At 49.0% G+C, this 23526-nt stretch overlaps 3 protein-coding genes across 7 annotated transcripts; 1 reads left to right on the top strand and 2 right to left on the bottom strand.

The window, feature by feature from the left end:
• Positions 1 to 1045: 1045 nt before the first annotated feature.
• On the bottom strand, positions 1046 to 3836 carry NDUFB6 (NADH:ubiquinone oxidoreductase subunit B6). The gene is made up of 4 exons (XM_071444575.1): positions 3531 to 3836; positions 3363 to 3455; positions 2319 to 2363; positions 1046 to 1198 (listed from the first exon to the last, which is right to left on the bottom strand). The coding sequence occupies exons 1-4, from the start codon at positions 3708 to 3710 to the stop codon at positions 1130 to 1132; spliced, it is 387 nt and encodes a 128-aa protein (XP_071300676.1). The 5' UTR covers positions 3711 to 3836; the 3' UTR covers positions 1046 to 1129.
• A 922-nt stretch (positions 3837 to 4758) lies between these two features.
• EEF2KMT (eukaryotic elongation factor 2 lysine methyltransferase) lies at positions 4759 to 10778 on the top strand. 2 transcript variants are annotated; one of them, XM_071444572.1, is made up of 8 exons: positions 4763 to 5120; positions 5202 to 5264; positions 5868 to 5948; positions 6140 to 6244; positions 6862 to 6995; positions 8126 to 8433; positions 9332 to 9481; positions 10199 to 10778. In XM_071444572.1, exons 1-8 carry the CDS (start codon positions 5037 to 5039, stop codon positions 10297 to 10299), a joined length of 1026 nt encoding a protein of 341 aa, XP_071300673.1. In that variant the 5' UTR covers positions 4763 to 5036; the 3' UTR covers positions 10300 to 10778. The 2 variants fall into 2 exon arrangements, with proteins under 2 accessions (XP_071300674.1, XP_071300673.1); XM_071444573.1 differs by lacking the exon at positions 5868 to 5948 and having other exon boundaries at positions 4759 to 5120.
• Positions 10779 to 12503: 1725 nt separating this feature from the next.
• Positions 12504 to 23083, bottom strand: ALG1 (ALG1 chitobiosyldiphosphodolichol beta-mannosyltransferase). 4 transcript variants are annotated; one of them, XM_071444566.1, is made up of 13 exons: positions 22855 to 23083; positions 22638 to 22715; positions 21371 to 21474; positions 20758 to 20906; positions 20175 to 20264; positions 19405 to 19515; positions 17187 to 17302; positions 16260 to 16298; positions 15635 to 15694; positions 14843 to 14953; positions 13812 to 13926; positions 13043 to 13118; positions 12504 to 12718 (listed from the first exon to the last, which is right to left on the bottom strand). In XM_071444566.1, the coding sequence occupies exons 1-13, from the start codon at positions 23057 to 23059 to the stop codon at positions 12584 to 12586; spliced, it is 1389 nt and encodes a 462-aa protein (XP_071300667.1). In that variant the 5' UTR covers positions 23060 to 23083; the 3' UTR covers positions 12504 to 12583. The 4 variants fall into 4 exon arrangements, with proteins under 4 accessions (XP_071300667.1, XP_071300668.1, XP_071300669.1 ...); XM_071444567.1 differs by having other exon boundaries at positions 22638 to 22747; positions 22855 to 22977; XM_071444568.1 differs by having other exon boundaries at positions 22638 to 22780; positions 22855 to 22974.
• Between the last annotated feature and the right edge of the window lie 443 nt (positions 23084 to 23526).

Raw genomic sequence — 23526 nt, 5'->3', positions numbered from 1 at the left:
CCCCTCAACACCCAGGTTCCCCCTTGACTCTCTACTTTCCCAGTGCTCCCCTACAGCCCCTGCTCACTCTCCCGCCCCCCAGTGGCCCCCAACCTTCCCCAGTGATGACCCAGAGGATCCTACTGCCCCCCAGTTCATTCCTCAGTGCTGTCCCACCCTGAGCCACCGATTGCCCAAGGAAAGAAAGGGATGTGGCTTTGGCAAGGGCCTGGGGTCCATGGCCTCCCTCATCTCCTTTGAGTGCTGGGCAGTTTTACCCATGTTTGCCATGGCCCTGATGGTTCCAGTCCCCACCAGAGCCATTCTGAGGGGTCTGGCTGTCCCCAAACAACAGTACAGGGGCTCTGACCTGTCCCCTGCTCCTCACACACACGGGCTGGGCTGCTCTCTCATGGCTCCATGAGGGGATTGTGTCACAACTGCCCAGGTTACCCTTTGGATTGCTGGGCAGGAATTTACCATTAATTAACCAGTTACCAAGAATTAACCATTCCTATCCCCAAAGTACCTACTAAAGCCTTCAAATCATAGAATATGTCAGGTTGGGAGGGACCCACAGGGATCACTGCTCTTTAAGAGACCAGTCTTCCCAGTACAAAGTGTCCCAGGGATGTGGGGGCTGGAGACTCTTCCTCAGAAAGAGCTGAAGGCAGAGGGAAGAGTGGTAAAAAGGGTTTTTGGCAGCAGTGCCTCTTCTGCCACCCCCCTAGGCAGAGGGGTGGGATGACATAGGTGGAAGCTATGTTTTCATTGAAGTCTGTCAGAAGGGGTTGGTAGAAAGGGTTTGGTAGAGTGGGAGAGGAGAACCAAGTGTGTGTGAGGGGCTCAGCTCTGCTCCTTGGAGCAGCCTGCTCCAAAATCCCCAGGATCCAGAGTGATTCTCTTGTCACCCCAAGGCCCACATTGTCCTTCTGTCAGGTCTCACTGAGAGCTGAGTAAGGGCCTTGGAGATCCCCAGGATCCACAATGATGAACTCCCACAGGAGGAGCACCTGGAATGACACGGATTAATGAGACAGTAAATGACAGAGGAGCTGAGACAATGCACAATGAAGACTCTTTTATGGAAGAGACACAGCAGGTGCAGCTCTGGCCATGTTCACCCACAGAGGAAATCAGCTCCTGGCCATCAGTGGTGCCTGTGGTGCTCATCTTTGAGGGGTGGCATGATCTCTCCAGTCTCTAAAATCCTGTCCCCCTGTGGGAAGAGAGCATGGTGAGCATTCCCTGTGGCATCCAGACTCCCCCTGCACAGCCCAGTCCTTCAGGGAACCTGCAACTGTCCCCACTTCCAGGCAGGAATCTCAGCACAACTCACTCAGAACACTCTCATTCCCCCAACATCCCCAGAATGCTGGAGTAACATCACAGCAAAATTTCCTGGAGCCTGTACTCGCTTTACCCCTTGTTTTCACTACAGAACAGCAGCCACACATTTTGAGCTGTTTTGTTTTAAAAATTACTTATAACACTGCATAATCCCCTCCAGCAGTGATCAGTGAGTCCAACCCCATGACCCAGAGGCCACGGAGAGCAATGGAATCCCTCAAAAATCAACCTGCTGCCCCAGTGCCACTTGTTCCAGCTCCAGGCACAGTCTTGGCCTGCTGAGCTGACCTAACTCAAATGAAAAATGAGGCTGAAGACAGAAGCCAACAGCTTGACCTTCAGCATGTTGCTTTGTGGTTGTTTGGGATGGAATATTTTATAGTTTTATTTTAGATAGAGCATGATTAGGAGGTATTATGCCAGAAATGGGCAGCAGTCAGAAAGGGCAGAGCTGATCTTCTGTAGGAATATTTGCCCTCTGACTTGTTACACCAATCAGTAACAGCTCAGAGCAGCCTGGAAACAGAAAAGACCAAACATTGTGACACTCTGCTTCATGGAACTTGTCCTAAGCTGAGGTGGCCCAACTCTTTGGGGACACCTGAGTGTGAGGACCTTCAGGGACAACTGGGACCAAGCCAGAACCAACATTCTCAGGGCTTAACGAGGAGAAGCAGAGCCACTCCTGTGTGATTCCATGTATTAATAATCACTGGGGCTTTGAACACCCATTCCCAAAAGGAATGTTTGTATTTTCCACCCAGGAGGGGCAGCATCAGCCAGGTTCTACAGAGAGATAACACTGAAAAAGACACTGAGATAAGATTAAAATGCCCAAACCCACTGTTGCTGTGCTGCCCACAGGACCCAGCACATCCCTTGGGAAAGCTGTCACTAGACATTTCCCAGGTGCTGCACAAAGCTCCCTGGAAACCCCTTCCTGTCTGTGTGACACAGCTGGAAGATAAGACAGGTCATGAGAGACTTACTGGGAATATCCGTGGGTTGGTCACAACCACCCCGTGCGGCGATTTCTGGAAGCAGGGGAGAACACAGGGAAGGGCAAAGAGAACAGTGTTACTTGGAGGAAGCACAAAGGGTGTTCAAAATGGGCACCACGACCCTTCCAGGATACAAACTGTGCTAAGCACAAGTCCTGTTAAACCTTCCACTACTTAGAGAAATGCCTGAGGCTGCAGCAGTCCCACCTGCCAGGGAGAGCAGGGCTGGCCCCTTTCCCTCCCCACACCAACTGCTGCCCTGGTTATTCCCAGGGCTGTTCCTGCAGGACAGGAACAATTCAGACACAGCTTTTCTGCTTCGATCACAGGAGAAGCTGGGCACTGCCATAAATCATGGAATGGTTTTGCTTGGAAGGGGCCTTAAGCCTTCCACTATCCCAAGTTATTCCAAGCCCCGTCCAGCCTTGGACACTTGCAGGGATCCAGGGGCAGCCCCAGCTGCTCTGGGCACCCTGTGCCAGGGCCTGCCCACCCTCCCAGGGAACAATTCCTAATTCCCAATATCCCATCCAGCCCTGCCCTCTGGCAGTGGGAGCCATTCCCTGTGTCCTGTCCCTCCATGCCTTGTCCCCAGTCCCTCTCCAGCTCTCCTGGAGCCCCTTCAGGCCCTGCCAGGGGCTCTGAGGTGTCCCTGGAGCCTTCTCCTCTCCAGGTGAGCACCCCCAGCTCTGCCAGCCTGGCTCCAGAGGGGCTCCAGCCCTTGGGACATCTCCGTGGGTCCCTCTGGACTCTCTCCAGCAGCTCCAGGTCCTGCTGCTGTTGGCCCAGGGCTGGGGCAGCTCTGCAGCTGGGGTGTCACAAGGGTGATTCTATGGGATGAAGTATCACACTAAATTTATATGTAAGTGCTACCCCAGCAAGGCAACACAAGCGGTGAACAGGCCACGGGGAATAACCTTCATCTGCAGCCGAATGTGAGCAGCACCCTCCCCCACTCGCTGTGGGACCACTCCCGCTCCATCCCCCCGGCCCTTGCCGGGCATTCCCTCCCCCCGGCGGGCCCGCACGCACCCGGAGATGGTACTTCAGGTAGTAGGTGATGGCCCAGGCAGGGAGCAGCACCCGCAGCAGGACGAAGCGGCCGCCCTGGTAGAACGTGTGCACCTGCGGGCACAGGGACGGTCAGGCGGGGCCAGCGGCCCGGGCGAGGCCGCGCGGTGCCCGCGTCCCGCCGCTCACCTGCTGCCGCCAGGGCTCCCCGGGCCGCAGGAAGCGCTCCCAGAAGGCGGCCACGGGCCCGAGCCGCTGCGGCGGCAGGACGGGCTCCCGCGGGCTCAGCTCCTGGTCCCGCAGCCAGCGGCGCCGCAGGGCGCGGAGCTGCTGCACCCGCAGCCTCTCATCCTGCGCGAGGCTGCTCATGGCGCCTCAGCCCGCCCGGGCCGCTTGCTCCGCTCCGCTCCGGTTCGGTTCGACTCGGGTCGCTCCGGTCCCGCTCGGGCGCCGTGTCCTTCGCGGCGGCGTGCGGCGATGACGTCACGGGGCGCGCAGTGGTGACGCGGCAGGCAAGGCCCCCGAGGTGGCGGCGGGGCTGTGGCGGCTCTGCCGTGAGGGGAGCCCGGGAACCGGGAGGGTCTGGGGAAAGGACAGCGCAGGGGAGCTCAGCTGGGGCCTTTTCCAGTGCCCGCAGGCAGCAGATAGGGCAAGTGTACTTGCAACAGCATGGAGGGACAGGACACAGGGAATGGCTCCCACTGCCAGAGGGCAGGGATTGATGGGATATTGGGAATTAGGAATTGTTCCCTGGGAGGGTGGGCAGGCCCTGGCACAGGGTGCCCAGAGCAGCTGTGGCTGCCCCTGCATCCCTGGCAGTGCCCAAGGCCCAAGTGGATGGGGTTTGGAGCAGCCTGGGACAGTGGAAGGTGTCCCTGCCATAGCAGGGGTGGGATGGGCTGGTCCCCAATGACCCTTCCCAGCCAAACCATTCCATGATCCCCTGATTCCATTATTCCAATATTCTGTGTTTCCAGTGATTCCACGATTCCATAAATTGCAATGTTTCCATGGTTCTTATGATCTCAATGATTCATTGATCCACGTTTCCCCGATGCCAGTGCTCCATGATCTCGATGTTCCCCTGATGCCTGTGTTCCCCTGCTCCCGCTGTTCCCCCGCTCCCGGTGTGTATTCCCCCCATCCCGGTGTGTGATTCCCCCCATCCCGGTGTGTGTTCCCCCCCATCCCGGTGTGTGTTCCCCCCCATCCCGGTGTGTGTTCCCCCCCATCCCGGTGTGTGTTTCCACCCATTCCGGTGTGTGTTTCCCCCTATCCCGCTGTGTGTTTCCCCCTATCCCGGTGTGTGTTTCCCCCTATCCCGCTGTGTGTTTCCCCCTATCCCGCTGTGTGATTCCCCCCATCCCGCTGTGTGATTCCCCCCATCCCGCTGTGTGATTCCCCCCATCCCGGTGTGTGATTCCCCCCATCCCACTGTGTGATTCCCCCCATCCCGGTGTGTGATTCCCCCCATCCCGGTGTTTCCCGCTCTCTCCGTTCCCGCTCGGGCAGCGGGGCCGTGGCGCCCCCTTGCGGCCCGGGCAGCTCTGTGGGGCAGCCGTGTCCGGGGGTCGCGGGTTCGATCCCCGCTCGGCCGTTCCGTGCTCCGGGCCCGTGGGGCGGCGCCGCTCCGCCCTCGGGGCGGCTCCTGCTCCCGGGACCCGGGCCCTGCCCGGCCGTGTGTGCTGCAGGGCTATGGCCGAGCCGTGCCCGGGGCTGGCCCTGCGCTTCCAGCGCCGCTTCCTGGCGGCGCGGCCGCTCCGCTCGCTTCCCTGGCCGGTACGGAGGGGCCGGGCGGGGGAAGGCGGCACCGCGGCGTTGTTTATTAATTAATTTATTTATTTATTTATCCTGTTCTAGGAACTCGAACAAAGCCTGCGGTCTGCGCCGGACTCCGCGCTGCTGGCGGATATTCTGCACAAGGTGAGGGGCGGCTCGGAGTCACCCCCGAGCCATCACCGGGGTGTCCCAAATCCGCCGGAATTGCTCAGAAATCCGGAGATCAGTGATCCGGTGTCGCGGTGTTTCGTTAGGCCCCGCAGATCCGCAGATTCCCTTCTTTGCCCGGTATTTGGGTGTTCTTAGATCAAAACAGAGCCGCGTGCCGCAGCACTGATGTGGTGAATGGCTCCGGGATGTTCGGGATACAGGGAATGGGCGTGCTAAACTGTCCTGCGGATGGAGATCAAAATCAGGCAGCAAACCAAAACGGAAAGAAGGAAGAGAAGAGCAAAAGAAGGAGGAGAGTAAATTGGATTATTTTCAGTCTATTTTCCTCTTTGTGCAATTGAAAAGGGATATTTTTGTTGCCACAAAAAGTAAGAAATCTGTGGCCACAGTTAATGTAAACTCACAGACCTGTCAGAAATGATCCCATTTCAATTTCTGGCTTAGCATTTCTTGTACAGACTAAATTCCAAAGTATTTCATGGCACCCAGACCCAATTAATGGTCCTCCTGTGGTCCTTAGTGCCTTTCCTAAGCCCTGCCCTGGGTAATTGGTTTCCATGGCTCTTCTCATTGTAGACAATTCTTCACCCTCTGTGTGTGAAATATCCCCCTTCAGCCAAGTACAGGAGGTGCTTCCTGACTGAGCTCATCAAAAAGGTACCTCTTGCTTTTCAGCTTATTTTTCACTTGTTTTTCTCTTTTTTTTTTTCCCTTGAGAATACCTCATGTAATAACCAACCACAACATTCAGTGTAAATTCACTGTACTAAAATGGGGCTTAGAGTGCAATTGTTTTGTCTTTCATGACAATGTGATGCTCAGGGCTGCCCTGTTCTCTTCCCCCACAGCTTGAATCCACAGCAGCTGAACCCCTGGATGAACTCTATGAGGCACTGGCAGATGTTCTAAAAGAAAAAGAAGAATCTACTCACTGTTACAAAAACTACTTACTGGTAAAAACTGACTCTGCACTGTTCTAAACCACATTTACTCACCCAAATAAAGCAATAATTTGCTTTATAAACACCCACCTTTATTGTAAATGCAGGATGCCCCGATGAAGGCAGGAATGATGAATCTGACTCCATGTTCTCAGAAGGCTAATTTATTATTTTATTATACTATATTATATTAAAGAATACTATACTATTATTATATTAAAGAATACAGGAAAGATACTTACAGAATGCTAGAAAGATAATAATGAAAACTCCTGACTCTTTCTAAAGTCCTGACACAACTTGGCCCTGATTGGCCAAAGACTGAAAACAACTCACAGCAGAACCCAATGAAACAATCACCTGTGGGTAAACAATCTCCAAACCCATTCCAGACAAGCACAACACAGGAGAATTAAATGAGATAAGAATTGTTTTCCTTTTCTGTGTGGTTTCTCTCGCTGCCTTTCAGCTTCCCAGGAGAAAAGCCTGGAGGAATTTTTTCAGGGAATGTGAATGCCACACACCCTGAAGCCTGGAGTGCTTCCTGCCTTTTTCCAGGTGCTCCTGTTGATTGCAAGCTCTCAGTCATGGCCTGTGCTGATGCATCTTTGCCTCCCTGTGCCCTGCAGCCCTCGGGGGACTGTGTGAGCCTCTGCGAGAGCACGGCGCTGATCTCCGGGGGCACCACGGGGCTCCTCACCTGGGAGGCTGCCCTGCACCTGGCCCAGTGGGCCCTGCAGAACCCCAGCCTCTTCAGGGGCAGGTATGGCAGCAGCAGGGCTGCACCAAAGAGCTGTGATCCTGCAGGATCACACAGTGCTTTGGCTGGGAGGGGACATCATTCCATGGGCAGGGACACCTCCCACTGTCCCAGGCTGCTCCAAGCCCTGCCCAGCCTGGCCTTGGGCACTGCCAGGGAACAATTCCTAATTCCCAATATCCCATCCAGCCCTGCCCTCTGGCAGTGGGAGCCATTCCCTGTGTCCTGTCCCTCCATGCCTTGTCCCCAGTCCCTCTCCAGCTCTCCTGGAGCTCCTTTAGGCCCTGCAAGGGGCTCTGAGGTGTCCCTGGAGCCTTCTCCTCTCCAGGTGAGCACCCCCAGCTCTGCCAGCCTGGCTCCAGAGGGGCTCCAGCCCTCTGATTCTGTGAGCTACACAACTGTAATTTAATAACATAAATATTTAATAACAGACTATGCACCCAAAATAACTGAAATTACACCCTTTTGCTGCTGAGTAATTGCTGCTCTTGTCTGTTCTGCCAAACTTTAACCAAGGAGAGGACCTGATTTAGGACATGATTTGGGATCAAACCTTTACACTGTGCAGTCTGACCTGCTCTATGAGGTCAGCTGTTCAGTTTTCAGTAATTTCACTAATGACCTTCACCTCATGATGAGATGCACCAAGAATTATCTGTGTTAGATTAGTGTGCAGCTCTGATCACATCATTTCCAATTTATTTATAAGCAGTCAAGATGAGCAAGGAGTTTTGAGGAGAGATAATTTAATAATAATTAAGCTCACAGGAGAAGGAACTGTGCTGCTCAGTGTCTGTTTCTCTCCACTGACTAAAAACTGGAGAGCCAGCTCAGGTGGAAACAACTGTGCTGCAGATGGCCAAGGCCAGGTGGGAATGTCTCTCCTCCCTGTGGTGGGAATGCTTTGTGCCTTACAGAAATCAGCATTCAGCTAATTAATTTTATGCTGACAATTCCACCCTCAGTTATTCCCAACTCTCCAGCTGCTTTGCATAAAGGTTAGATTGTGGATAGTTCACTCAAAAATTATTGTAATTATCTGGAACTGATTTTACCTTTAATTATATTTAGAATGTTTTGATTTCTAACTCAATGCAGAGTCCTGATAGTACTTTTTACTCCATTACCCTCAGGACAATCCTGGAATTGGGGAGTGGGATTGGCTTCACTGGAATTGCCATCTGCAAGAGCTGCCAGCCCAGGACGTTCATATTCAGTGACTGCCACCCCCGTGTTCTCCAACAGCTGGGGGAGAACCTGCAGCTGAACGGCCTCACCCCAGAGCCTGACGTGACCTGGAGCACCCAAACAGAGTCCCAAGGGCAGGAGGGGGAAGGACAGAGCTGCCAACCCCCAAAAGTGATGGTGGCTGAGCTTGACTGGGGCTCAGTGACAGAAAAACAACTGCTGGCTCTCAGAGCTGACGTTGTCATTGCAGCAGGTACTGCAGCCACAGGGAGCAGGGCTGGGCAGGGCCCCAGCAGCCTCCTGAGGAGTAACAAATAACAACAGCCAGCTCCAGACTTATTTGTACTTGTCTGTGTATAAATTCAGAGGGAGATTTATAAAGAATCCAGTAATGGAGAACCTAGTGGCAGTAGGATGATGGTGGTGATACCCAGTGAGAGCAGAATGTCTCAGCTGTAGGACTTACACCCCGATTTGGAGCTTTGCAAAGAAAAACCTGAGAATCCAGGTGCAAAAATGACTTTGGCATCCCAGGTATCCCAGGATGCAGCAAATGGGAATTGTATAAACTGAAGTCACTGCATGGTTCCTAATGGCAGTGACACTGCTCAGTGCCCAAACCAGCCCCAGCTGCACTCTGAAGGCAAGAGCTGAGGGGCACTGACATCTCTCTGCTGTTTGCTGTTACTCACTGCAGCACAAGGACCTGGAGTGGAGCACACACCTGCACACCTCTGTGTAGGAAACAGCCCCCCCGAGCATCAGCATTCTGCTCCCCTTGGTGTTCCCTGACCTCTCACCACCATTTCTGCTCTCCAGGGAGTGACTCCAGATGAAAACATCTGCAAGTCCTTGGCAGCAGCCTCTAAACCACTCATTTCTAACAAGGCAGGTTTGTTTTGCCAAGGGCAGTGGGAGCAGAGCACCAACATTCAGTGGTTCTGCTGCCTCCCTTAGGATGGGCTTAAATAAAATATCTGACAATCCATTTACTAAAAGGAGCACTGATTTTTAGTGATGGGGGCATAGCCCATAAAATGTCAATATTCTCCACACTGTGAAGATTTTATTTCTGCTTTGCAGTTTTTATTCTGGTTTTTGCTCAATTCTCAATAAATATTGTATGTTTCTTTTTTTTTTTTTTTTTGTAGATGTGGTGTATGATCCTGAGATAATTTTAGCCCTCATTGGGATGCTACAGAAACTCTCCACCTCCAGAGGAGACAGGAAAGCTCCTGAGGTGTTCATTGCCTCCACAATCCGAAACCCAGACACGTATCAGCTGTTCCAGGCCGAGCTGGGTGGGTGCCTGTTCCATCCAGTGTGCAATAGTTCTGCCTTTTTGCCTTTCCCCATTACTTGTTCTGTGGTAGAGAGGAGCAGGAGCATTGTCCAAGGGCAGGATCTTATCCTAGAGCTGGATTTAGGAGCAGTAGCTTTTGCACATGGATTTCATCATCTTGGAGCTCTCCTTTGGGTACATCCTGGCTATCACAGCTCACATCTGTGAGGGATGATTTGTAATCTGGTGCCAATAGGAAAGTAAAAAGAGGTTTAAGCTTAAAGGAGGGAGCCATCAGTGCTGCACTGTCAGTGATAACACCTGAGATGCAGCCTAAACCCTTTATCTTACCTTACTTGTTCCTTGACCTGACTATTTTCACCTTTTCTCTTTTGACAAAAACCCCCACCTAGAGATTAAATAAAATACATTTGGGGATTTTTCTTCATATAAACTTCTAAAGCCTATCTTTTGCAGTGTCAGCTGGTGTTCACCACCTGGACCTGATGATCCCTGTGGGTTCCTTCAGCTCAGGATATTCTGTGGAATTCTGGTTAATTCACAAAGTGACACTGAGTGCTTAGCAGAGGCATTAATGGGATTTTTACAAAAACACTCATAAGCATTTGCCTGACAATCACAGCATGCTAAAGATCTCTTCTTACAGAACTTGTCATGCAACTTTTGCTCTTCATTTTATTGGCATAAATATGATTCCCAGTGTTTCTCTTCACAGATAAAGCTGGGATCAGGTGGCAGGTGATTCCAGCCCACAGCAGCTGTAATTTTCTATATGATGTGCAGCCAGATGTAACTATTCTACAGCTATTTGTATAGGCTTGGAAACAGAACTGGAATATTGAGACCAACAGGAGCTGTGTCAGCCCTGTAACAAGATTATCCTGAATTCTGGAAGGGAGGTTCTGAGGATACAGCTGGACACATGGACACATGGAGTCCTTCCTCTAATTCCCAGCATGGATCCAAGCCTGCAGCTGCCCCTAGGAAGTGACTGAACTTCAAGCAACAGAAACCAAAAAGCCCCAATCACACTTCACTTGGATTCTGTAGAAGACAGCAGAATTCAAGCAGGGATTTTTCCCAACTGTGTTGTGATTTGTGAGTATTGGAGGCAACCTGCAGGATCACAGGGTGAGGCTATCCCCAGACAAGGGAGCAAAGCAATGCTTCACAGTAATCAATGGGTTTTGGTTTTAAAACCAGCTGTAATAGTCTACTCTGGTGCTTTATGTCTGTGTATACTTGCAGTTTGGGTTGGCTTAAAAACCCCCAATAAACAGTGACCAGTAGCTGTAGTTGTGTCCCAGGATGACTCTGCTGTAACTCAGGTGCATCTTTACTCTGCAGTGGTGACAAGTCAGAATTGATGGCCCTTTCTCTCACAGGACTGCCACTTCCACAGTGGCTGCTGGGAATCCAGGCAGGGCTGGCAATGAGAAAGGAATCACTCTCCATAGCAGTGTTCCAGCTATCCTGCAAAAAGGAAGGACTGAGCTCCCCTGCTCTGAACCCTCTGATCATCCATTCATCCCTGTTCTGTTGGGCAGCACTGGTCCTGAAGCACAAACATCAAAGTGATGCTCATTCTTCTCTTTTAGCTTCCTTCTCTCTATTAAAAACTACTTAAAATGAAATGAAAAAAACTTCAACCTCCTCCTCCTTCTGTAGCAATGGATAGAAAACTGATGATACCTAACTTGAGACCTGAAGAATCTTCTTATTCTTCAAGCTTAAGGAGACCATGACTGCTGGGATCAAGCAGAAATAACCCCAGCCCAGGTTTTGGCTCCCTGTCCCCAAAAAGAACTCAAGAGGTTTTATTTCCAGAGTATACACAAACTGGCAGCCCACACAGGAGCTCCTTTATCTCCCCTCATACAAAATTCAAGACAAAGGTTCAGTATAGAGCTCATTTTGGATCTAAAAAGTTCTGTTGTATGAAGAGGAAACCTCTCTAAAGCCTTTGCCATTACTGTTTAATTAGAGAAGTGCCTAATTTACCTCCATGTGCACAGGAATGGCCAAACCTCTAAACAGGCTTTTGACTGAAAACAGGAAAAGAACACTAAAAAATTGGCAAATCAATCTTTATGGATCATTCTTCAATCCATAAGCTGGAAGTTTTGCCAAATTCCTGCAGTAAAGCAACTTGACCCTATTTTCACCTTTTCTCTATTGACAGAAGCAGATATTCAATAGCTGCTCAGTCAGAGTTCAAAACTGCTGGTGCAGAGCCCAGTCCCCACCTCCCAGCCTGAAGCAGGAGCTCTGAGGAGCAGTAAACCAAGTACATTTACCAATGACTGACATCTATTTTATCATCAAAAAGGTGATGAAAAAAACCTTTTAAGCATTAGGCTTGCATGTGAATACTGAGCTTAATAAAAAGCTGAAGGCTGTACCTGAGTAAGCACTCACAAAGCAAAGTGCCTTTTGACTAAGTTATAGATACTTTGTTCATGTATTTTGGGTTTATTTTTCCCTTTTCTGTCCATCTGTTCAAGAAGAGAGGAATTTTAAGTTCTTTCCCAAGGTAAATGGGGACATTCATTTCAGAGTACAGGGACAATACTCACTGCAAGCTCTGCTTTGCTCTAAGTGTCCAGTAAAGCTGTCACACACCTGTGCTGTGCTTCCACATTGCACACATTGTCAAAAGGTAAAACAACTTGGAAACAAAATGGTTCTGTCCCAATAAATCCACCCAGGAGGATTCAGTGCTTGGGCAATTGCTGGCCATCGAACTGACCAGCTGAAATGAAACAACTCCAGTGAAAAGCATCTGCCATGTGCCAAAGAAACCATACCCAAATCACCTACTGAAGTGCTGACTGTACAGGAGGTGAAGCTGCTATAGTTTCTATCTGTATTCAAGGATCTTCACCAAAAAGGGCCCTTCAAGCAGCACAGGTTCTCACAGAACAAACAGCTCAGCACCTCCAGCACCTCCTACTCACCCAGGAAGCTGAAACTGTAAAGGAGGAGTGTGAGAGCCAAGAAAAGGAGTTAGGAACTCTAAGTGCAGACAATACAAAATCTTTATTCACTGTTTCCCAGACCCCTGCAGCTGCAGGAATGTGTCTGACACCCCCTGCCCCAGTCACTCCCTGCTGCCCAGCAAGGGAAGGACAGTCTGGTCCCAGCTCTGGTCCCAGCGCAGCTGCCGCGACTCGCGCAGGTTCTCTCGGAAGCTGGCAAGTTTTCCTTCCAGGCTGGGGAAATCCAAGAAAAGCATCTGTAATTTAACAAACAAAACCACAGAAAAATAACTATCATGTTTCATTTCAGGCTCATTCCAGCCTCCCCAGTGTTAACCCTCAACTACAGCTGCAGTTCTGGGGTCTGGCCCCATGAAGAGAGAACAAGGACAGCGTTTGAAATGCTTTTGCCAGCTTCAGGTTCACATTCACACAGAAGTGAGGCAAACAATGCTCACCAGGCCAGGCAGTGCCTTGTGAGAATGCAAAACACACAGGTGATGTTAGATCTGAAAGGGCTGCTCACACAGTGGCACCTCTGGGGTTATTTCTGGGGGAAAGAAATCAGTCAGAGCCTTTACCTTCAGCTGCTTTGCAAGTTCCTGTGAGTCCCTGAATATCAGCCCATTCTCATTGTGCTTCACCAGCTCATGTAAACTGTGAAAAAAGCCACAAAAGGAGGGGTGAGGCAAACAGCAGCGAGTGGGACATTTGCACAGTGACATCCAAAGGACCAGACCAGGGTATCTGTACATTATGGCCCCACACCTGACATCATAAACAGGCAGTGTTAAACAGTTAAAGACTTCTCCTTTCTATGTCAGACCAAACCTACCACAACTGTACCAAAGGGCCCTCATTCTGTCTTTGTGCCACTCCTCTGGACATCCATTAAAAACCAGGGCAATTATCTACTTTAAAACTAGATTATTTTCCACAAGGAAAATCTGTCCATGATCCATCATGAAATTTTCACAGGAATTTATCTTCTTTTGTAAAGCTACTGTTTTCCCAAGGACCATCAATTCCAGAAATGCCCATGCATACACTCAGTCTTTCACTGAACAGGTGTGTCTATGCAGAAGAAAGATTCTTTTAAAATTAAATATATGGAAACAATGGAATACAGGGACTTTTTTTAAGGCAAGTGCTTGCATTAAGTGCTCCCAATTTTTTAGAAACTAGTATTAACTTTTAAACTTAAACCAACCTTGATTTCTATCTTATTTAATTTTTAAAATGCCAAAATACAGGAATCTCATTGAATTCCTGCAGTAGCTGCTGAACTCTGGCTTTGTAAGAATATTGTTTGATGTGATTGCCTTGAGCTGGAACAGAATAAGCTCTTACCATTCAAAATGTATTGCACACACAGGTAAACAGCAGCCAAACATATCCACCACCTTCATGGGCAAATCCAAACCACTGGAGGATTTATGGAGACACACCCCCAGGTCTGCTGAGCCTGAAATCCAACACAACACAGTCTGAACTCTCTGCAAGCAGATCCTCTGTCCTCCTGCAAACCTTCATTCTCCTGCTGCTTTGGATGGAGCAAGTGAAACCTTCAACTACCCAGACACAATTTCAAGCAATCAGGGAAAAAAATAAAGCACAGGGTGATTTGGGGCTCAAAATTAGTTATGTTTTAGAAAACTAGTAAGTGGGTGCATGTTAAATTAAAGGGGATTTTGAAGTTTTCTGTATCTTAAAACAGCCTTTCTGCCTCTTAATCTGCTAAAAATGGGTAAGTAAAGGAAAACCCCATCACAACCCCATCAGTATGTGACCTCACTAGTGACCTCTCCCAGCTGAAGTCAGCTCAAACACAGGAACTGCAGTCTGATTTTACAGACATTTTGTTCATTATTTAAAAAGGACCAAATAAACAGTGTTTTACAGCCACAAAAATTGTCAGGCTCTAACCCTGCAGAAAGAAGATCACATTGAATATATATTTATAACTCTATTACTCCCCCTTTATGCTGTTGCAATGAAGATGCTGAGGGAATAACATTCCAATGACATGTTAATTTAGAATTTCAGCTACTTTTGGTTGCTCAGCCAACAACATTTTCATTTCATTTACTGGACTGACCCTGAAGGTAAAGTAGAACAGGCACCTGTATTTCAGCACAGCTGGGAGAAACAAAGAGTGCCAAGAACAGGCTGAAACACCACAGCTACTACTTGGGAAAGCAGGGAAAAGCCAGCCAGAGGAATTTCCAACAATTCTTTGCTGGAATGAGTCAAATCCATGAATATCCTGTCACTAACCAGAAACATTCCTGACTATTTTCTCCCAGTCTGCATCAGCCCCTGCAACTGTGCTGAGCTGTTTCCCACACATGCTCAAGCCTTTTCCATCCCCCACTGTTTACCAAGCAGAAGAGGGTAATCCTCAGCCTCCAGCCATGGAGTACAGATCTGGATATGCTTCAAGTGCAGCTTTTGGATCAGCCCATTGTAATAATCTTTTAGAGGTCCTTTACCTGTGTAAAACAGAAAAGGTTTTATCAAGATGACTGAAAACAGTGAAATGCAAGCTGCTGTTGGATCAGGTGCACAAACAGGATACAACACTTGTGATACCCTAAAAAGATATGAAAAATCTTAAGTTTCCTTGAAAGGAATGTGCACATGGACTTCTCTTACTCAGTATTTCAATTAGTTTCCCATCAATGTAGAATCATGGAGTTTTTAAGGTTGGAAAAGGCCTCTCAGATCAAGCCCAACTGTTCCCCAGCACTGCCAGGGCCAACACTGACCCACCCCCACAGGGCTTTCAATTGCCCCGGGGATGGGCACTCCACCACTGCCCTGGGCAGCTGTGCCAGTCCTGCCCACCCTTCCCAGGAAGGAATTCTGCCAATATCCAGTCTAAGGCTCCCCTGGCACAGCTCAGGCTGCTTCCCCTGGCATTGCCTTTGCAGCATCATCTCAACATTGGCCTTAGAGTGTTTCTCATGCAGAGCTGGAGCAGACAGGGAGGCTCTTTAAGGATGTGCCATAATTGGTGGATGGTGCAATAACTCAGCTAGAAATCACTGTCCTGATAACCAGACACAAAGGCAACAGTCCCTCCTCCCTCCCACCAGCAACAGAAGAGTCAGCCCAGAACAAAACTAAACCTTCTGTTGGCACTGGAAGAATTGTAAGACAAACATTCTCACCTGTTATCACACACACCAAAGCTGGAAGCTCAGCTCCCTCCTCGATAAACCTCTCATAATCTGGAGAAGATAAAAACTGGTCAGAGCTGACAAATCTCAGGGGGCTTGGTTGAAGAGTGGTGACAATGCATTAATTCCTGAGCTTCCCACTACAAGCAATTTCCTTACAAGCATGAGTAACACAGCAGTAAATCCAGAAATGTTAACATTTACAGACTCCTCCAGAAATAAATCAGGCTGTTTATGCATGAAGCATTTCTTCAACTGCTCCCCAATCAGTTGCTTCAATAGATCAATTTAGAATTGCAGCTGCAAAGTCTACAAGATAAGACAAAGTATTCCCTCCCTTCCCATTAGCAGATACCTGTGGAGAGTAGATGTAATAGCTCAGAAAATAAAACTGCAGTTCAGGAGCCAGTTGGAGATTTAACTCTCCCTGACAACTCCTCTAATTGAATTTAGATGTTGCACTGCTGTATTTCAATTACTAATCTGAAATTAGTGCTAATTAATCAAATACAATTGCATTTTCACCTGAACATAGAAGCATTGCTCTTTAGCAAAACCCTTATTAGATGTCCAGAAGACCTCTTTGAAAGAGTGATACCAATTCCTTCATACCAACCTTCTAAAGCTCTTAAAAGGACTGAGAAGTCTTCATCCTCTGAAAGAGAAGGTTTTATTAGTAACATTCATATTTCTACCATTTAAATTTTTTTACTTTAAATAACAATTGAGATTTTCCTCACCTTCACCTACACAATTTAAACACATACCATGTACTCAAAGGTTAAGTACATTTGTACTTAAAGGTTACTATTTACTAAAATTTTACTATTTACTAAAATTTACTAAACGTTTTAGTAAATCGTTTATTTAAAAAATCCCCTAGTTTATTTTCATAAATAAAAGTCCATAACCATACACAGTGTTTATTTATCTCCCTTGTGGGCAACATGACAGATAAACCAGTTACAAATACTTTACATCTTTGAAGCTATCAAGTTAAAATTTTCTAGTTTCTAAAACTGAGAATTAAGTGTAAAAACTGCCCTGATTATTCAGAGATAAAGACAATCCTGCCCATGGTCACTGGCAATGGATTTGTTTCCAGTCTTTGTTCCCTTCCTCATACAGAGGGAAAAAATGTACCTAATTATGTAATAAACATCATCAGAAATCATGGAATCACAAATTGCTTTGGGTTGGATTGGACCTTAAAGCTCAGCTCATCCCAGCCCCCTGCCATGGGCAGGGGCACCTTCAGGGTGCAGGGTGCTCTCAGTAAATATTTGAGTTTCTCAATTTGTTTTACAACATACAACATGCAAGAAACCTCTTTTAGTTATTCTTAAAGTTGAGCTCTATAATTAAAATCCAACTTCAAAAAAAAATCATACATTTGTAGTATTATTTAAGTTACACAACATTTTGTTGCATCATACACACCTCGTCTTCAAATTCTCCCAGGAAAACAAAGGACAAACACAACTTCAAGTGTGAGGAAGCACCGAGACCCTATTTGACATGGAAAATAGAAGCGATTCCCAACCTGTCCAGCTGGTGCTGCTGACGAGAAGGGCAGGCCGGCCCCCGGCCTTGCGCACGCTGCCAGCGCTGCCATCCCTCTGGGTGAAGGCCGATCTGTCAGCAGCGGGACTCGCAGCTCTGTACTACGGAAACACAACAGGCTGAGCACGAGCTGCGCACGGCCAGCGCCAGCAGGGAGCGCTCTGCTGACCGGCCCCCACTCCCACACATCTGCCTTCAGATGGGCTGCTCAACGTGTCTAGAAACAGAATCATTACACTACAGAAATACCAGGACAGGACAGGCCGTTTCTCCCTCTTTCCTGCTGCTACAGGCACAATTCCACTTTCCAGCCAAATGTTTTCCTTCACAAGTCGAGCAGAGTCAGCCTCCCTTTCCACAATCTGTCTCACACTTACCACAGCATGGAGCCCAACAGCACATTTACTCAACTAAACTCAGAACCTATGTTGCTTTGATTTTTTAAGATTTTCTAAGCTTTTTGATGTTTACATTCCTGTAAGGAACTTGCTCACACACTTTCTGTAAATAACTTATTGTTTTGCATTCTTTTATAGAGGAAGAGAAATTTGATAGACTGTTAGTTTCTCCAATGTTATTGCAGTGGTAGCACTTTCACCCTCCAATCCACTGGCACTTTTGGAAATCTATAAATGCTGGAGTCAGAAAATAAACTTCCCTTTTTTCACCTTGAGAGCAGCAGTGTGTGCTCGTGTTGTTTCGTGTCCTATAGTGACAAACCTACACATTCTGAGCTGGGCATTTCCAAAAAGTCCCCACCATGCACTGTGATTTCACTGCTTTTCAGGCTTTAGTTTGGTGAAGTCAACTCCCTGGTACATCTGCTGCAGGTGACATCCTGCACTGCCAGAGGGAAGTGTTTAACCCTTGGACCAAATCCTGAAGGCTGTGCACAGTAATTAAGGAAGGGATGCTATTAAGGAAGCATCCAAGCTCTGCAGTGGGGTCAGTGGGAGGCAGAGCTCCAGACCAGACACTCAGCACAGTGCCTGAGTGCTGGTGCCAACTGCTTTAGGAACAAAACACTTCTACTACCTGTGTCACCACAGCTCAACCATCTCACTGTGTCACCACAGCTCAACCATCTCACTACCTGTGTCACCACAGCTCAACCATCTCACTACCTGTGTCACCACAGCTCAACCATCTCATTACCTGTGTCACCACAGCTCAACCATCTCATTACCTGTGTCACCACAGCTCAATCATCTCACCACCTGTGTCACCACAGCTCAATCATCTCACTACCTGTGTCACCACAGCTCAACCATCTCATTACCTGTGTCACCACAGCTCAACCATCTCACTACCTGTGTCACCACAGCTCAATCATCTCACCACCTGTGTCACCACAGCTCAACCATCTCACTACCTGTGTCACCACAGCTCAATCATCTCACTACCTGTGTCACCACAGCTTGACCATCTCATTACCTGTGTCACCACAGCTCAGTCATCTCACCACCTGTGTCACCACAGCTCAATCATCTCACCACCTGTGTCACCACAGCTCAGTCATCTCACTACCTGTGTCACCACAGCTCAATCATCTATCTCACTACCTGTGTCACCACAGCTTGACCATCTCACTACCTGTGTCACCACAGCTCAACCATCTCACCACCTGTGTCACCACAGCTCGACCATCTCACCACCTGTGTCATCACAGCTCAATCATCTCACCACCTGTGTCACCACAGCTCAGTCATCTTATTTCTGCTGGCCTCTCTAGTGACAGCTAAGGTGTAGGAGAGACATGCTGTGCTGTTCTTGTGAGCCAGCAAGGGCCTCCTGATGATAAAGGAAAGCCCCATATCTCTCCTGAGGAAGACACCAAGGTTGTCACCATGGAGATGTGATGAAGGAGAGAAAGTAAAGAGATACAGACTCCAGCTGGCTCACAGAATGACAGAACTTTGCTTCTTTCCTATAACCAATGGGCAGTGAATGTGCATGTTAAGTGACTGTAAATATCTTGCAAGAGTATAAAAGCAACATGTTGCTGTAATAAATCTCTCTTGCACCCTTCTGATGGACTCATGCTTTGTGCTGTTGTGCTCTATGAGGACACTGAGGCACCCCAGTGCCCCCTGTGCCTGCTGGGGTCAGAGTACCCCACACAAGGATTTTGGTAAGTGCAGTGCCACAGCTCCATGTGCCCTGGGGAAGGATGCAGGGGCAGCTGCACTTGCACGTACCGTGGTCTGAAGGGCTCGTAGTCCTTGGCAAGTTTCATGAACAAGTTGTGTTGGAGGTCCAATGGTGTTTCCTTAAAATAAGAGGCTGGTCTGTCATACAATGTTACAGCCCTGGGAGGAAAGAAGTGCAGCTTAAATAAGATACAGATGTAACAACATGCACATGGTACAGTGGCAGGCTGCAACAATGTAATCAGAAAAAAAAATTAACGAAAACTAAAAAATTAACGAAAAAAATTAATTATACAGCAAAGTAATTCATTTTTTGACTCTTATAACTTCCTGTATTCCTGAAGTTTATTGGAACACACCAAGGTGGGCACAAGTAACAAAGAACCCCTTTCTTGTGTGCTTATTCTAGGGGTGAAATGCACCTGTAAGAACTGCAGACATCACTGTCCTGATTTTTAAACTTATTCCTTAACTGCCCCTGATCTTGAAGCCCTCAAGATAAGCTGGCAGGCCAGAGTAATTGCTCAAACCCCAGTGACACCTGTCCCTGTCTGGCTCCACAGGCAGCCTGCAGCAAACTGCCCTGGCTCCTGGACTGCCACCTCAGGCACTGGGATGTGTCAGCTCAGAAGGATGATGAAGATTCCTGAATGGTCACACCACACTGGCCCATCACAAAACTGAGCTGATGTGTTTCAGTGGTGATGGGTGAGCTCAGGAGAGCTGCTTTTGTAAGATCCCTCTGAATCCTGAATCCTCAGGGATCTGTTCTGTCATTCACTTAGCACACACACACTCAATTGAGGCACATGACTTACTTTATCTTGAAATTCACCCAGAGATCTTTCTTCATGGCATCAGTGACACACAGGTTATAGTCAGACAAGCGCCCAAAAAGCTTTTCATACCTGACAAAAATGAAATATCAGTCAGCAACCACAGGCAGGCAATTGCAGCAACTGCTCCCAGTGCCCATGCTTGATGAAAGCCAAATAAAACCCAAAGAAACCCAACTGCCCTCAGAACTGAAATCTAGTTGCCAATTTTTGATGGACTCCTGTTCTCCAAAGCCTTTAAAGCCTTTAACTACACAAAACCAATTCTAATCAGCAAGGAGCTGCTCAAAGAAGAGCTGGAGTGTAAGGCAGCATTAGAGAATAAAAATCCCAGGACATGTAAAGAAATTCCAATAACAAGATCAACATTTGCATAGGTAGGTAAAAGCAACCTGCCCAATTCCTGCAACTCCCTCCCACGTGTTCAACAAAGCAGCTGCAGCACAGAAACCACACAGCAAAGGCCAGAAACCCCTCCCTGTGCCAGTTACATCCTATCCACTGGCCTCCATTCTGAATTCACCAAGGCACATCATTTATAGAGAGCAGGAATGAGTGCACAAACCATTTTGCAACCAGGACCAGTGGGTGGCTCCTCCCGTGACTCAGGCTCATGATGCTGTACCCATAGTTGTGCCAATCTATGATGAGTTTGCTCCCCCACCACAGCCCTGCCACCCAGGCAACAGCTATACTGGGTAAGCCTGGGGGATTCTGCTCAAAAACAAAACCAAAATAGCATCAGGTGTGACCAAGTGACAAACACAAAGCAAATACCAGAAGCAAAAATCAAATTGAAGTTGCATCACCTTAAAGGAGCTTCATGAACAGAGACTGTTTGTATTCACTTATGAACACTGGCAGGTATTTCAAATTTAACCCTGGATCAAGATCAAAATTCCCCTCCAATAAACACACCAACGTTTCCAGTAAGATTTATTCTTTACTGCTACCCATGGCAATGAAGTTTGAAAGCTAACAACAACTAACAGGAAGAGAAAACTTGACTTGTTAACAAATCAAAGTTTAGAGCCAAAAAGTACCTGCATACAGGTTAACACCACTGATGAGGCCAGCTCAGCTCTGAAATAATTACAGCAACGTCTGAGATGGCTAAAAGCACCCTGTAATGTAGCACCATTTATTTGTACTGAAATTAGTCCCAACACAAAACATACCTGGAGGAGAATATAGGATGGCTGATCCATCCTCAGCAATGTGTACAGTAACTGCACTGACTGCACGAGCACCTTCAGGACATACTGCAAAAGCTTTGGCCCCACTGCAAGTGACAGAAAAACAGGTAAGAGAATTACAGCTCTCCCCACAGAAATGTGAACATCAGAACCAGCCAGCTCTGCAGAGACAGGGGCAGAATAACATGAAAATGGAAACACTTTACCAATGACCTGGGTAAGTGATTGGTGCACCCTCAGCAAATTTGGAGATGGCACCAAGCTGGGTGAGAGTGTCCATGTGCTGGAGGGTGGGAAGGCTCTGCAGAGGGATCTGGACACGCTGGATCACTCCAAGGCAGACACTGAGGGGCTGGAGGGTGTCCAGGGGAGGGAACAGAGCTGGGAAGGGGCTGGAGCACCAGGAGGGGCTGAGGGAGCTGGGAAGGGGCTCAGTCTGGAGAAAAGGAGGCTCAGAGGGGACCTTGTGGCTCTGCACAACTCCTGACAGGAGGGGACAGCTGAGGGGTCGGGCTCTGCTCCCAGGAAACAGGGACAGGACAAGGGGAAATGGCCCCAGACTGTGCAAGGTGAGGTTTAGGTTGGATATTGGAAACATTTCTTCATGGAAAGGGTGGTCAGGCATGGGCACAGCTGCGCAGGGCAGTGGTGGGGTCCCCATCCTTGGAGGGGTTTAAAGACGTGGATGTGGCACTTGGGGACATGAGTCAGAGGTGGCCTTGGCAGTGCTGGGAGAATGGCTGAACTCAATGTTCTTAGAGGGCTTTTCCAACCTTTGTAATTTTATTTTATGATCGCTATAATGCCACGTAAACATCTCGTGATCCCTACAAATTCTCATTCTGTATTTGGTAGAATGAAATCCTACACTCGTTAAATGGTTTGGGTTGGAAAGGACCTTAAGGCTCATCTCATCCCACCCCCTTCCACTGTCCCAGGCTGCTCCAAGCCCTGCCCAGCCTGGCCTTGGGCACTGCCAGGGATCCAGGGGCAGCCACAGCTGCTCTGAGCAACAGGGGTAAGCACAAGGTGGGGGAGAAAGAACTAGAATGAAAATCATTTCCCCATTTCACTGTGCACGTGAACAGCACCAATGTACCGGCAGTGTTTAACTCCAGCGGCTCCTGTTTAAAGAGAAAGGCAGAGCAGGGTGGGAGCCGGGCGTGCGGCGGGGCTGGACCCGTACACGCTGTGGGCTCTTTACGCTCCCCCGTTCCCCCGCAGCCCCGGCTCCCCGGCCCTCACGCACCTCGCAGCCCGCTCAGCTCCGCCACGGGCACCAGCCGGATGTTCTCGGAGCGCAGCACGTCCCGGTGCGGCCGGCTCTCTGCGGAGGGAGAGCCCGGTCAGCGGCCGGCTCTGTGGGGGGGAGAGCCCGGTCAGCGGCCGGCTCTCTGCGGGGGGAGAGCCCACTCAGCGGCGCGGCCGCCCCGGCCGCCCCTCGGCCCCGGCCGCCCCTCACTCACGGAGGTACCCCAGCAGAGCGACCTCGCGCCCGTGCCGGGCAAGCGCCAAGGCGTGGTACTGCATCCGCGGGCTGCGGCCCACGTCCCCCAGCACGGCCACGCACACCCGGCCTCCGCCGCCCGCCCGCCGCCGCCGCCAGAGCAGCAGGAGCAGCAGAGCCGCCACCACGGCCCACAGGGCCGGCCACGGCCCCGCTGCCGCCATCTTGGAGCGCCCAGGGCGGGAAGGGCGCGCCGCCAGCGCCCCCTGGCGGAGCGGAGGTGCCGCTCTGAGGGGAGCCGGGCGGGCCGCGCACCGGCAATTACCGAGAGAATGCTTTAATTACCGAGAGAATGCTTCATTAATTACCGAGCGAATGCTTCATTAATTACAGCATAGACGGGGCTTAATTAATTACAGCGGCACTGGACACTCGTCCGCAGTGTGGGGTTTCCTCGGACATTTTAGAGCATCTCGAAGTCAGGGGTCATTTCGGTGCAGTCCCATTATCAACCAATGCATGCGCTTTTCCTTATTTTGAATTCAGCTAAACTCTAACCAGCCCTTCTCTGGATCTGAGTTAATACTCTACATGTTTCTGTGCTATCCCTCACTTTTTGTCTCAATCCCTGATCCTACCAGGTACTAAATCCTTTCAACATCTGCATCCCACTGGTTTCTCATATGTGTAC

Source organism: Agelaius tricolor, unplaced genomic scaffold, assembly GCF_023055355.1.
Source record: "Agelaius tricolor isolate 1412-34295 unplaced genomic scaffold, bAgeTri1.0.p SCAF_19, whole genome shotgun sequence".
Classification (NCBI taxonomy): domain Eukaryota; kingdom Metazoa; phylum Chordata; class Aves; order Passeriformes; family Icteridae; genus Agelaius; species Agelaius tricolor.
Note: the sequence above shows the minus strand (reverse complement) of the source record. Positions and strands in the feature narration are given on the sequence as shown.

What these genes read in the sequence shown, in the direction of transcription:
- NDUFB6 (XM_071444575.1), bottom strand. Translation starts at nt 3,710, where the DNA reads ATGAGCAGCCTCGCGCAGGATGAGAGGCTGCGGGTGCAGCAGCTCCGC. An exon ending in GGGAGCCCTGGCGGCAGCAG is followed by an intron (nt 3,456 to 3,530) that starts GTGAGCGGCGGG and finishes CTGTGCCCGCAG; the next exon opens with GTGCACACGTTCTACCAGGG. An exon ending in ACCTGAAGTACCATCTCCGG is followed by an intron (nt 2,364 to 3,362) that starts GTGCGTGCGGGC and finishes CCCTGCTTCCAG; the next exon opens with AAATCGCCGCACGGGGTGGT.
- ALG1 (XM_071444566.1), bottom strand. Translation starts at nt 23,059, where the DNA reads ATGGCGGCAGCGGGGCCGTGGCCGGCCCTGTGGGCCGTGGTGGCGGCT. An exon ending in CATCCTATATTCTCCTCCAG is followed by an intron (nt 20,907 to 21,370) that starts GTATGTTTTGTG and finishes GTTTTTGAGCAG; the next exon opens with AATCCCCCAGGCTTACCCAG. An exon ending in CCTTTTAAGAGCTTTAGAAG is followed by an intron (nt 15,695 to 16,259) that starts GTTGGTATGAAG and finishes TATCTTCTCCAG; the next exon opens with ATTATGAGAGGTTTATCGAG.
- EEF2KMT (XM_071444572.1), top strand. Translation starts at nt 5,037, where the DNA reads ATGGCCGAGCCGTGCCCGGGGCTGGCCCTGCGCTTCCAGCGCCGCTTC. An exon ending in TGGCGGATATTCTGCACAAG is followed by an intron (nt 5,265 to 5,867) that starts GTGAGGGGCGGC and finishes TTCTCATTGTAG; the next exon opens with ACAATTCTTCACCCTCTGTG. An exon ending in GTTACAAAAACTACTTACTG is followed by an intron (nt 6,245 to 6,861) that starts GTAAAAACTGAC and finishes TGTGCCCTGCAG; the next exon opens with CCCTCGGGGGACTGTGTGAG.